General features: G+C 38.9%; 1 protein-coding gene across 2 annotated transcripts in view; it reads right to left on the bottom strand.

The window, feature by feature from the left end:
* The window catches only part of LOC124789562 (threonylcarbamoyladenosine tRNA methylthiotransferase), a 127,120-nt gene that overhangs the window by 79,185 nt on the left and 33,155 nt on the right, over window positions 1-14,780 (bottom strand). Inside the window, exons 2-3 of one of the 2 annotated variants that reach the window (XM_047256965.1) lie at window positions 13,329-13,617; window positions 13,163-13,235 (exon numbers count right to left, since the gene is read on the bottom strand). In XM_047256965.1, coding sequence (XP_047112921.1) covers window positions 13,163-13,235; window positions 13,329-13,617 — 362 coding nt within the window. Of the gene's footprint in view, window positions 1-13,162; window positions 13,253-13,328; window positions 13,618-14,780 lie in introns of those variants that run through there. The other variant, XM_047256966.1, reaches the window with a different exon arrangement.

Below are 14,780 nucleotides of genomic sequence, written 5' to 3'. Positions count from 1 at the left end.
CATTTTAGATAGGAGGAGTAAAGCAAGGGTAGCCAGATCATGATTGAAGCAGAAGTGCCATTATTTTTGTATGGTAGAGCCCAAGTGTGACATAACTGAAGAGGCTTTTTTAAAGTTTTGTTATATGACTCATGAAGGCAACTACACATAGAAAGTAAATGTGGAATTTTAATTTATTCATGTATAATTCAAATAGCTTCACCACTGACATAGCTAAATAAATAATCTATTAAGTTTAGTATCCTATTCAATATATGTTCTCACTGTAGTGAGCCAACTTGGTTAATCAATGGTTTTTGAGCTAAAACTTGTTTTTGTGACTAATTTCAACTTTTAACTGTAAATGGCTACTTACAATGCAGCATGAGAGTGGGTTGAAAAATATTATACACTCCTGGAAATGGAAGAAAGAACACATTGACACCGGTGTGTCAGACCCACCATACTTGCTCCGGACACTGCGAGAGGGCTGTACAAGCAATGATCACACGCACGGCACAGCGGACACACCAGGAACCGCGGTGTTGGCCGTCGAATGGCGCTAGCTGCGCAGCATTTGTGCACCGCCGCCGTCAGTATCAGCCAGTTTGCCGTGGCATACGGAGCTCCATCGCAGTCTTTAACACTGGTAGCATGCCGCGACAGCGTGGACGTGAACCGTATGTGCAGTTGACGGACTTTGAGCGAGGGCGTATAGTGGGCATGCGGGAGGCTGGGTGGACGTACCGCCGAATTGCTCAACACGTGGGGCGTGAGGTCTCCACAGTACATCGATGTTGTCGCCAGTGGTCGGCGGAAGGTGCACGTGCCCGTCGACCTGGGACCGGACCGCAGCGACGCACGGATGCACGCCAAGACCGTAGGATCCTACGCAGTGCCGTAGGGGACCGCACCACCACTTCCCAGCAAATTAGGGACACTGTTGCTCCTGGGGTATCGGCGAGGACCATTCGCAACCGTCTCCATGAAGCTGGGCTACGGTCCCGCACACCGTTAGGCCGTCTTCCGCTCACGCCTCAACATCGTGCAGCCCGCCTCCAGTGGTGTCGCGACAGGCGTGAATGGAGGGACGAATGGAGACGTGTCGTCTTCAGCGATGAGAGTCGCTTCTGCCTTGGTGCCAATGATGGTCGTATGCGTGTTTGGCGCCGTGCAGGTGAGCGCCACAATCAGGACTGCATACGACTGAGGCACAAAGGGCCAACACCCGGCATCATGGTGTGGGGAGCGATCTCCTACACTGGCCGTACACCACTGGTGGACGTCGAGGGGACACTGAATAGTGCACGGTACATCCAAACCGTCATCGAACCCATCGTTCTACCATTCCTAGACCGGCAAGGGAACTTGCTGTTCCAACAGGACAATGCACGTCCGCATGTATCCCGTGCCACCCAACGTGCTCTAGAAGGTGTAAGTCAACTACCCTGGCCAGCAAGATCTCCGGATCTGTCCCCCATTGAGCATGTTTGGGACTGGATGAAGCGTCGTCTCACGCGGTCTGCACGTCCAGCACGAACGCTGGTCCAACTGAGGTGCCAGGTGGAAATGGCATGGCAAGCCGTTCCACAAGACTACATCCAGCATCTCTACGATCGTCTCCATGGGAGAATAGCAGCCTGCATTGCTGCGAAAGGTGGATATACACTGTACTAGTGCCGACATTGTGCATGCTCTGTTGCCTGTGTCTATGTGCCTGTGGTTCTGTCAGTGTGATCATGTGATGTATCTGACCCCAGGAATGTGTCAATAAAGTTTCCCCTTCCTGGGACAATGAATTCACGGTGTTCTTATTTCAATTTCCAGGAGTGTATCTCAATTTTGTACGTGAACACTCTTGTAGCTTTTTAAATAAAACAAACTTTATTAACATTCTAAATCTTTATTCTTCACGCCTACATATTTATTTCTCAACATATTCACCCTGACGACGATCTCACTTCTACCAATGAGAGTCCACTTTGTTGACACCATCACTGTAGAATGTGTCACTCTGTTAATGGAGCCACAACCTTATCTTTGCTGGTACTGCTTCATCGCTATCATAGTGAAGTCCTCGAAAGTGTGCTTCAGATTTTGGAAAGAGAACCCAAGGCACTAGATTGTTGCAGATGTCACAGCATTCATGTGTGGTCTGGCAGTTCCATGCAGAACTCTTCAACTTTGAAACTCAGTTACTGCACACTGTTTCTCAAACACCATCAAAGTTACATTACACACTACAATTCAAAGCCCTATAGTGGTAGACAGCTGCAAATATATACACAGGAAAAATACTTTATTTGTTTGTTTTATTTAAAAAGCTTTATGACTTATCACATAAAAAAGTCAAAAGCTTTACTTTTCAGTGCACCTTCTCATATTTTCGCTTATGAATAGTATGGCAGCCGGATTGGAGGCTTCAAGAATGAAACAAATTAAAATGGATCTGGAAATTTATGAACAATATGTCACCACTTTCCAAATTTATACATAGTGGTGATACTTAATGACACTGCTTTACTGATGTTTGGCAAAGGGCCCAACGAAGCAAGGCATTTATGACCAGTCACCCAGCTGTGCCATTTCTTCAAAGTTATTGAAAAAATGGTATTCAACTGCATCTTCCATCTTCACTGGTATGTACATACTTCCCAACAAGCTGGAGGCTGACTAAATAGTCATGTTGTGAACTAGATCTTAATCTCAGATAAGACATGGAGGATGCTATGAATGAGGATAAATGACGGACACTGCCTTCGTAGGCACTTTTTATGACAGCATCAACCATTAACAACTTACGTAAAAAGTGTCTCAAACAAGAAAGGTATATTTGATGAAATTTGATGACTTCATCCTGCAGAAACAACACTCCCACATTTCACTCTACGATAAGAGCAGCCAGTGTCGTGAAACAAATTTTAACCACTGTCTCATCAGTATTCTCATTGCCCAATGTGGACAAGTGAGAAGACATAACAGTGTAGTTACTGACTTATAATGCAAATGAGTTAATGTTTATTTGAAACAACTTTATTTATCATTATTGCTAGTACAAAAATGTTTATTTTCTTATTTTGAATGACAAGAACAGAAGCACTGTAATATAACACAACCAACATCTTCATCATTGCAGTCAGAGAGAATAAGCCAACCATCACTACTTCACAGTGAATGCCAGTGAATTGAAGAAGATCCTACCACATGTCAAACTGTTAATGTCTGTGATATGTCAATTGTATACGTTAAGTGTAACAAAACATGAAAAGGTGAAAAATTTATTTGTTGCCTACCCAGTCTTGAAGTATTACTGAATTTATAAATTTGTGGATGAAGACAGCAAGTCAAATTTACTGGATGTTTAATTGAATTTATCAGATTAACAGAAAATTTTCTATCAAGTTTGAATTTTACAAAAATGTAGTCATTAGACCTGAGATAATTTATAACTTGCAGCAAAAAGTCGAGCAATATCCAGCAATTTTACAAGGAAAAAAGAGAGCAATTTTCTCCAGTTTACCCTCTCTTTACAAACAAACTTGATGAACGAATTTAAAGAGGATATAATTAAACATCATTAAAATTTTGGCTGCAACTTACGATCTGGTTACAAGAATTCCGAACACGCTCCAACAGATTAATTGAAAGTTATAAATACCCAACCTTCATTCATCAAACCCAGGAGACTGTAGCACCACACCGTTAGAGGATTCAGAAGCATGGTCTAGCTCAAGATAGAGATTTTGTCCCCTTCTCTGTGACATATACACCTATCAGTTCATTTGGAAGTCAAGCAACTGACCTGCACTCAGTAGCATATTGGCTGCACTTGATGACATATTTAAAAAATTAGAGAATAATATGAGTTGATTCCTGGAAGAACTCTCAACATACTATGAGCATAACCATAAGCATACGAAGTCAAACACCACAAAAAGCAGAATATGTTCTCTTCACTTAAGAAACAAACCAGCTTGGAGAAAACGGAAGATAAAACAGAAACAATATGGAGCGAATCTTATGAGATCACCTCCAAGAGTACATCGAGTCAAGTTACAGATCATACTTAAAACATTTCAATTTATTATTACTATTTTTTTTCCTTTCTCTATGGCACCCAAAACACCACCAAGCTATGACACCAAAGCATAACTGACCCCCTCCACACGAGGTGGAGATCCTCAATTGTCATCGTGCTTTGCCGATGTCCTGTGCCTGCACTTCATTCATCATTTCTGCATATATCAACCTAAAGTGCATAAAGCTACATGCTCGCTCCCTACAAACTACCTAAAAAACGTTTCCTACTTTCATGAGCATGTTTCGTCGGCCTAAGAGTATAACATTGGAACATGTTATTCTGGAGAATTTTGTGTTACATTTGATAGTGTCTAATAAAACTAGAAAGAACTTTGTCTTTCAAACAAAAATGTCTAGATGGTTGAAGAACACTGTCATATGGAAACTATGTTGATCTAAATGGAACACAGGTATCTGCCTTTGATTAGCCATGACACTCTGTTCACCTGTTGTTTGCAGCAATTCCACCTAAGGCAAGCAGATTTACTGTTAAATAGACTTGGTTTATTGTGTCAGATATTTGAGAACTGGCCTTAATGAGATGATTTACTATCTAATAGGCTATACTGTAACTCCTACAAGGGAAGTTGTAGCAGCAGAAGTTGAACAGAGAAAGTATGTCACCACGGATGGGAGCCACTGTGATACATTGGTTTTTATGTTCTGTCAAAATCATATCCACAGTTTGGTTTACTATTAGTCTTATTAAATAATTCTGAAAGTGCAGCTGGACACTGAAAATAAACAAATACTTTTAGTCCACATTTTGAAAACTCCTAAAAATGATAAATACAGAATTTTACCAATATTTCTTCTTATTAAAAAGTTATATCACAGGTGAAAAGATCGCTAACTAATCGAGGAGTACTTAATGCTCAAACTACAGTCTGCTAGAGACAACTGTGTAACTGATGGGTGCCAAGGTAGCTTTTCAAATGTGCATAGCACATAATGTCTCAAAACTACTTAGACCACTAAGAAATGCTTTCCTCCATTGAATTGTGAAAGGAAATGAATTTGGACACTAAATACTAAATGACAATGTTGTTGTTGTGGTCTTCAGTCCTGAGGCTGGTTTGATGCAGCTCTCCATGCTACTCTATCCTGTGCAAGCTTCTTCATCTCCCAGTACTTACTGCAATGGCAATACTTCTTGGTTTTTTGATTACGAACTCAAGCCAAATTTAAAAGCAACTTGGCAGTATGAGCCCACTTTTCAGTATGATGCTGTGCCCCCTTTGGCCTGATGATGATGTTTGGTTTGTGGGGCATTCAACTGCGTGGGAGTCAGCGCCCGTACAAAGTCCCAATTTTTTCACAGTCCAATCTAGCCACTCTCATAAATGATGAGGATGATGGATGATAAAACGATGAGGACAACACAAACACCAAGTCTCCGGGCAGAGAAAATCCCCCCCCCGGGGAATCAAACCCGGGACCCCGTGATCAAGAGGTAGCAACGCTAGCCACTAGACCACGAGCTGCGGACTCTCTCTGATATGATGCATGCACTGATGCAATTGGGAATGTGTCATAAAGTCATTGCATACTTTCCTGAGGTGATCTCACCCACAACTGTTGTAGCTCACCTTTATATGCTGGATACTGGCACCAGGACAGAGTTGACACGAGCGCTAGCCCCGCACATTATATGAGAGACCTTGCTGGCCATGGGAGTACCTCAACACCACACAGACATTTTATGAAGACACATGCCGCGTGTAGACAAGCATTGTCTTGCTGAAAATTGGCATCAGGGTACTGATACATGAGCAGTAACACATGAGGACGCATGATGTGCCACTATGCCCTGAGAGTTCCCTTTATGACATCAACAGCATCTCTGTCAATTGCAACCGGTGTACCACTCACAGCTATGCAAGAGAGAGCTCTTTTGAACCTCCCACCAGTGCATCACTACCACCCTATTGCTGAATTCTGTTGGATGGTGCCATGCATACACATCACCGGAGAACACTTAAATCACAAGAGCTCACTGCAAATAGGTTTGACTGGACAGCTCACCCTTTTAAGCAGTTGCAATTCCGAACTCAGCTCCAGGTCAAGTGCAGGTACAGACTTACAAACATTAGTGTGGGAAATAGTAGTGAGGAACAACACATTGAAGTAGCGCTAAGCTCTTAAGTGCTATTAATATTCAAGGTATTACGCAAAATTTATAAGCTTCAAGATATTTGTTACAATTAAAAACATTGATATGATCTGTATATCACTTGTGCATCACAAAAGAACCTACACTATACAAAATTATATATAACACAATTATTAAGTGCACATAGTGTAAGTAATCTTATTAATGTGTTACCTTTTTGCAGATGTCTGACTGTATTTAATTGCAACTTGTCCACCAACATAATAGCCTCACTCACTACCAGCTGTGACTTGGAGTCACACCCAATACCATGGCACCATGAGTAACACTGCTATGCCCCCCCTATACCCCCCTCCCCCCCCCCCCCCAAAAAAAAAAAATAATAATAATAATAATAATAAATCCCGTGGAGGCTCGGGAAAAGAATAGGCCTCCGGTATGTTCTGCCAGTCGTAAAAGGCGATGAAAAGAACAAACCACTAATAGGGTTAACCCCCCTTTTAGTGTAATTAGTTGGTTCAGGACAGAACTAATGAAGCCTCAGACAAGCACTGTCATGGTCGGGGACGACGCTTGAACCCTATGCTCATCCACAATAGTAACGACACTGCTAGCCACACAGAAAATGATTTAAATCCAAATAGAGGTGTTTTGCAGGCTATGCTTCCTGCAACCACTCTAGAAGGAAAACAAAGACAGAGGATGAGATGGTTACATGAAGTTAACCGACACCTCATGTTCTGTTATTACAACTTAGGAGCCAACACAACTGGATACAGATCACAAGTATACGCAACATTTATTACCAGATACCCAGAATTAAAATTTTTAACAGAACAACGACTAGCTGATCAGATCCGTGTAATAATCAAAAACAACAGGATACTCCAGTCAGAATTAGAAAATATCAAACAACAAGTACAACAAATACTGGAACAAAATAACGTGCAGTCAGAAGAAGAAGAAGAAGAAGAAAATACAGTAATGGACTCAAACATCCCAGAGCAAACAAACCAAGAGCAACACGCATCAATTAAACAATCAGAGGAAAACAAAATCTTAAGACAGCCACCAGAACAAGCACAAATAGAACATGAAGTGACACACATGTTAGACATAGAAGAAAAATTTCAGCTGACATATATAGAATACAAAGACACAAATACAGACATTAGACCATTCTTGCATAGACCACCAAATAACCCACAAGTCGAAACAACAATAGCAACTATCAACATAATCATACACAACAAAATAAATGAAAATACAACTATGGAAGAGTTACAACTACTGGTTTATATAGGAGCACTCACTACACTAAATATACACACTAGGCAGAGATCAGAACCAACCAACACACAGAAGAAACCCACAAAACCAGCATGGCAACACAGGCTACAGATCAGAATAGAAAAACTGAGAAAAAACATCAGACAGCTAACACAATTTATAAGAAATGAAAAATCAGACAAAAAACGAAAAAGGTTAGGTAAAATCTCACAACAAGAAGCGATAGAGCAATTACATGAAAAGAAGCAGAAATTACAAGCATTGGCCAAACGACTTAAAAAAGTGAAAACAGAAGGAAACAAAACCAAACATTCAACACAAACCAAAAGAGATTTTACCAGACAATAGATAACACACACATTCAAATAGACAATCCACCAAACATAACAGACATGGAACACTTCTGGAGCAACATATGGTCAAACCCGGCACAACATGACAGACATGCACGGTGGATACAACCAGAAACAGACACATACAAGATGATACCACAAATGCCTGAAGTGATAATTTTGAAGCATGAAGTCACCCGAGCAATTAATTCTACGCACAATTGGAAAGCCCCTGGAAAAGATAAAATAGTAAATTTCTGGCTAAGAAAGTTCACCTCAACACATTCACATCTAACTAAATTATTTAACAGTTACATTGCAGACCCATACACATACACATACACATCCCTGATACACTTACACATGGAATAACTTATCTGAAACCTAAAGATCAAGCAGACACAGCAAACCCAGCTAAATATCGCCCCATAACATGCCTACCAACAATATACAAAATATTAACTTCAGTCATTACACAGAAATTAATGACACATACAACACGGAACAAAATTATAAATGAAGAACAAAAAGGCTGTTGCAAAGGAGCACGAGGATGTAAAGAGCAACTGATAATAGATGCAGAGGTGACATATCAAGCTAAAACTAAACAAAGGACACTACACTACGCATACATTGATTACCAAAAAGCTTTTGATAGTGTACCCCACTCATGGTTACTATAAATATTGGAAATATACAAAGTAGATCCTAAATTGATACAGTTCCTAAACATAGTAATATCCAAACAAATTCAAATAATATCACATCACAGCCAATACAGATTAAGCGTGGAATATACCAAGGAGACTCATTAAGTCCTTTCTGGTTCTGCCTTGCTCTGAACCCATTATCCAACATGCTAAACAATACAAATTATGGATAAAATATTACTGGAACATACCAACACAAAATCACACATTTGCTATACATGGATGATCTAAAACTACTGGCAGCAACAAATCAACAACTCAACCAATTACTAAAGATAACAGAAGTATTCAGCAATGATATAAATGTGGCTTTTGGAACAGACAAATGTAAGAAAAACAGCATAGTCAAGGGAAAACACACTAAACAAGAAGATTACATATTGGATAACCACAAACAGATGCCTATAAATATCTAGGATACAGACAAAAAATAGGAATAGATAATACAAATATTAAAGAAGAACTAAAAGAAAAATATAGACAAAGACTAACAAAAATACTGAAAACAGAATTGACAGCAAGAAACAAGACAAAAGCTATAAATACTTATGCTATACCAATATTGACCTACTCATTTGGAGTAGTGAACTGGAGTAACACAGACCTAGAAGCACTCAATACACTTACACGATCACAATGCCACAAATATAGAATACATCACACACATTCAGCAACAGAAAGATTCACATTAAGCACAAAGGAAAGAGGAAGGGGATTTATCGACATAAAAAACCTACATTATGGACAGGTAGACAATTTAAGAAAATTCTTTATAAAACGAGCAGAAACCAGCAAAATACACAAAGCAATCACTCATATAAATACATCGGCTACACCATTGCAATTTCATAACCACTTCTACAACCCTTTAGATCACATAACATCAACAGATACGAACAAAGTAGATTGGAAAAAGAAAACACTACATGGCAAGCACCCGTATCATCTAACACAGCCACACATAGATCAAGACGCATCCAACACATGGCTAAGAAAAGGCAATATATACAGTGAGACGGAAGGATTCACGATTGCAATACAGGATCAAACAATAATCACCAGATATTACAGCAAGCATATTATTAAAGATCCCAATACCATAACAGATAAATGCAGACTTTGCAAACAACTAATAGAAACAGCAGAGCACATCACAAGCGGATGTACAATACTAGCAAATACAGAATACACCAGAAGACATGACAATGTAGCAAAAATAATACATCAACAACTTGCTATACAACATAAACTAACACATTCCCACATACAAGTATGCACCACAAAATGTACTAGAGAATGATGAATACAAATTATACTGGAACAGAACCATTATAACAGATAAAACAACACCACATAACAAACCTGGCTTCATACTCACCAATAAAAAGAAGAAATTAACACAACTTATCGAAATATAATACAACAAATATACAGAAGAAAACAGGAGAAAAAATTGAAAAATACATCCAACTGGCTGAGGAAGTAAAGGACATGTGGCATCAGGATAAAGTTGACATTATACCAATTATACTATCAACTACAAGAGTCATACCACACAATATCCACCAATACATCAATGCAATACAGCTACATCCAAACGTATATATACAACTACAGAAATCTGTAATTATTGATACATGTTCAATTACCCGAAAGTTCCTAAATGCAATGTAACATATACCATACAGTTAAAAGGAAGTCATGCTTGATCAAGGTCCGCATCACTTTCCATTTTTAACCAAACATAACGTCTGAGAAAGGAAAGAAATAATAATAATATGCTATTCATATACAGTCCATGCTTCCTGTCCTTCACAATGATCACTCAACATCTGAGTGCTGTTCGCACCTCTTATATACTTTACCAGGCCTAGTAACAATGCACTAAACATGAACAACACTAATGCACGCTGGCAGCTGTAGTACCTGTCACAGAGGACTTCAACTCCAATAATTTACATGACAATTGAGGGCGTTTACACGTATGGAGTTACAATGACATTCGATTATGTCCTCTGGGGGCTTCACTTTTTTTATCAGGCAGTGAAAATTACAAACATCTTCTAACAAAACAAGAGTGAAAAATCAATGTATGTTGCCTGATATGTATTTGTAAAGTTCACTGTAGGTCATTAGCAAAAAAAAAAAAAAAGTATGATGTCTCAATAAATACAAGGATATGTTACAACGTTTTCCAGATTATACATGTATGAAAATGATTCACAGAGGACCAATTCCAGAATTTTTCTTCTTCATTTCAACAAAAGTTGAATACTTGCAGCTCTAGAAAGTGGGTTATCCAGAGCAGACAGCTGAATTCTGGTGATGGACAGGTTCATGTTAGATTTCCCACATGCTGCCTATCCCTTGCCATTTGTAGTGGTGTGCCCACGATGCTAATACTCCCCGAGATAAAAAATTTCACAATACAAAAGAGTTGCTACACAAATTAGTAGAAAATTCATGTTCATATAGATATTGAGGGAAAATGCAAAACTGTAAATTTTTGTGGCCAATGGATGAATGTGTGATGCTGCAGCGCAATACCAGGGCATAAAGTCTTTGCGAAAGTCATTCCATGTACTCACTTGGACAGTAACTATGGCTCACAGGCAGGCGCATGAACAATATATGCAGATGTCAGCATTTCAGAAAGGACGTGTAGAGGCTCAAAGAAGCCAGTTCGAGCAATCGGCGCATACTTGAATCTGACTAGGAATGATGCCACTACTTGACAATATTGGCAGGAATGGGTGAACCATGGCTGAACACAGCATCAAGAAGGAAGCAATCGACCTAGAGAGAGGACATAAAGATACAGCTATTATTTGTCTTCACACTTGGCAAACCCTACCTCGACCTGCAAGATTGCTGGGTCCCTCCCCAAATGAGAATGTTTGGAACATTATGGACAGGTCCTTCCAACCAGTTTGGGATTCTGATGATCTAACACGCCAACTAGACAGAATATGGCACAATATCTGTCAAATAGACATCCAAAAACTCTATAAATGCCAAGTTGAATAACTGCTTCCCATTAGGGCCAGAGGTGGACCAATGCATTATTGACTTGCTTTTTCTCTTGAATAAATTTTCTAAAACTGGTATCATTTGTTTGTCTGCACATGTAAATAACATCTACCAATGTCCTTTCCATTCAGATAATTCCTTCATGATGGCTCCTTTTTTGTCTTGGAGATATTTCACTCTGTTGGGCAAACAGATTTGGATTTTAAGATAGTTAAAATTAGCCTTGGCATATTCAGCTAACTCTGATGTTTTGAAGCAGGGCATAAATGCATCTATTTTCTCAAGCTTAGTATTAACCACTTGGTTATTTCTTATGTCAATAACACCTTCTTCTTCTTCTCATTCATATTTTAACTCCTGAAAATCCACCCCCACCAGGTCTCTGCATAACATGACACCCTACTGAAATTCATGGTTTTATGAAGCTCCGTAGTTATCACATATTTATCCAGCAATTTTTGATTTCATAACCATGTGGCTTACTTAGATGAAGAGACTTCTATAACTAGTACCATTTTTTAAGTTATTTTAATGACTTGGTGGTTTCTGCTGTATTCTGCAAAAATTTTTAAACATGGGAATGTAAGAATTTTTTTTTCAAAGGATCCTCTGCACAATTCACTATAAGGAAGACAACTTTTAACACAGTATACATTCTGTTAAAAGTTCACGGATTTCTTCAGCACTGTCATTCTCAGAGAACTATTATCAGCTCCCAGCTACTTTTTGTAAATTTATTATCTTTGGTTTATTTATGTTTTTGGTTGTGTGTTTCTGCCTAAGGCACAGTAGACTAAATATAGAATAGGGACACTTACCACATTTCATGTGCAGCATTAATTAACACTGCACGGTTTGATCCTATTGCACACACTTTTATTGTTGTTTAGCTACTGAAGTAAACTTGGAACCTAGAGATTATTTTAAATTTTAGCTGTTTTATGTTCAAAACACGAGTATAATAATCCTGTACTGAAGACAACCACATGTACGAGTTAAATCATTGTTTACTTCCACACACATAAGATCACTGTGAGAGTGTAATCATCATACGCAAAATAACAGCTACTGATAGATGAAAGGTAGTGATCATTGTCCAGTTAATTCAACTCTCTGTTACCCTTCTGCAATAGTGTAATGTGGTCAGTGAACATGTGCACAATTTAAACTTGTTGATTACATTACTTAACTTGCAACTCATCTCTCTTTACTTACCATTAACATTGCCAGAAACTAATTATTCTGGGTACAAACTGTCTATTCAATGAACATTTCAAAGGTAGGGTCCTCATAAAACAATGAGACTTCTAAAAGCACCAGTATACTCCTCTAACTTTGAACTGAAATATCAAGGAAGAAAACTATGACTGCATAGCACAGGGACACAAGATGTGATCTCAGTTAAATCCATTATTGCTCTCAGACCTCATAACTTATTCAGTATCCATTTCTGAAAGTTGTTGATAATGTTTCAGCACTTGATACACTAAATTTGTAGTTTTAGTTATGTCTCCCAGTCTGCTGTTGCTAAGATAGTTTTTCCATGAAAATTTCTGAGGATACTACTGAATAATGCATGTAAACTTTCAGTCTGCAGCATCTTAACCACTATATACATCAGAACTCACCGAAAATGATCCTCTGCTGGACTTTTTACTGTGCAGCTATTCAGCAGCCACAAATCAGCCTCCATCTTATTATCTGTGAAGGTTCAATAACTATATTATCTTTGGAAACACTGCAAAACAACAAGAATGGTAAAGAAGGTGGATCTGAATAATGTAAGGAAATAACCTGTTAAGTGATATCCATATGCAGCTAGTTGCCCAGCCATATATTCACTATCCGAACTGTTGTGTGTACATCCCCATGTCTTCAAATATATAGTCTGCGTGCCTGGGATGACACTATCAAGATGCGTATCAGGCTTTAGTTCTTCTTTGGCAGGTGGTTGTACTTTTGTTCTCTTGCGTGCACGTAGAGTTACTGAGCTCTTATTACTATACCGTTCCTTAGGAGTAATGTCTTGTGACGAAATTAAATCTTCTATGTCATCTATGATTTCAAAACATGGGGCAGGCATCTGAAAAACAATTTCAATAAAATGAAATTATAGCATTGTTTTTAAATTACAAAATAAATGCATTCACTGCATTAGTATAAAAAGCAACCTTAAAAAATGAAATTTTTCAGAGGATAATTGTACGATATAATGTTTTTTGAGTGAATTATAAATATGAGCCTACCACAACAGGCTGGACATCTATTATACAGTTGCTCTCCAGCAGAGGCAAAGCACAAGCTCTGTGTATTCTTTCTTTTTATTTCCAGACAAGAATTTTGCAACCGAAAAGACAGAAAAAAGAACAACTTGAGTGCAAGCAGGTTGTCTAGCTGTTAGGATGCTGTGCTTGGAACTGTCAATGTACATTCTTGTGGCTGCCCCTCAAACTACACTAACTCTCCTTTTCTATCAGGACAACAACAAAGATGCATTCTCCAGTACAAGAAATTAATTTTAATACTTTTCATGAATTGGAACATGCCAGGCAGGTAACGGAACACTCTTGGTTCAGTTCTTGACACCAGCATATACAACTTCAACAGATATTTTTTAACAAAGACCAACCCATGTCTTGCATCCATTCTATTACCATATTCACTGTTCGCCTGACTTGTGACACCCATGGCCGGCCGAGGTGGCCCAGCGGTTCTAGGCGCTACAGTCTGGAACCGCATGACCACTATGGTCGCAGGTTTGAATCCTGCCTCGGAAATGGATGTGTGTGATGTCCTTAGGTTAATTAGTTTTAATTAGTTCTCTAAGTTCTAGGGGACTGATGACCTCAGAAGTTAAGTCCCATAGTGCTCAGAGCCAGTTGAACCATTTTTGTGACATCCAGCAATCACCTTGTGTCAAGACAGACTTACTCTTATGGGCACCATTTAATAATAGCAGTTTAATAAAATTCGTGACAATACTGTAGACTGTTTCACCATCATGGACAGATATGTGTCTATAACAAATATCTGCCAAAAGAACTCCAAGTGCGTTAACTTAGAATTGAAACTATCCTACCACTAGGGTCATTAACCCATCACATCAAATGATGAGTTGTAGTTGCAGAAGAAAAATAAGTGAAAGTGCATGGCAGTGTAAAAACTGTTGTGTTACTCTACAATTAGAAGAATGTCCTGAGGTCTACCACACCCAACGATCAGAGTAGCTGATATGTAGTGAATCCC

This window comes from Schistocerca piceifrons, chromosome 3 (assembly GCF_021461385.2).
Source record: "Schistocerca piceifrons isolate TAMUIC-IGC-003096 chromosome 3, iqSchPice1.1, whole genome shotgun sequence".
In the NCBI taxonomy this organism is placed as follows: domain Eukaryota; kingdom Metazoa; phylum Arthropoda; class Insecta; order Orthoptera; family Acrididae; genus Schistocerca; species Schistocerca piceifrons.
This window is presented reverse-complemented; position numbering and strand designations above follow the sequence as displayed.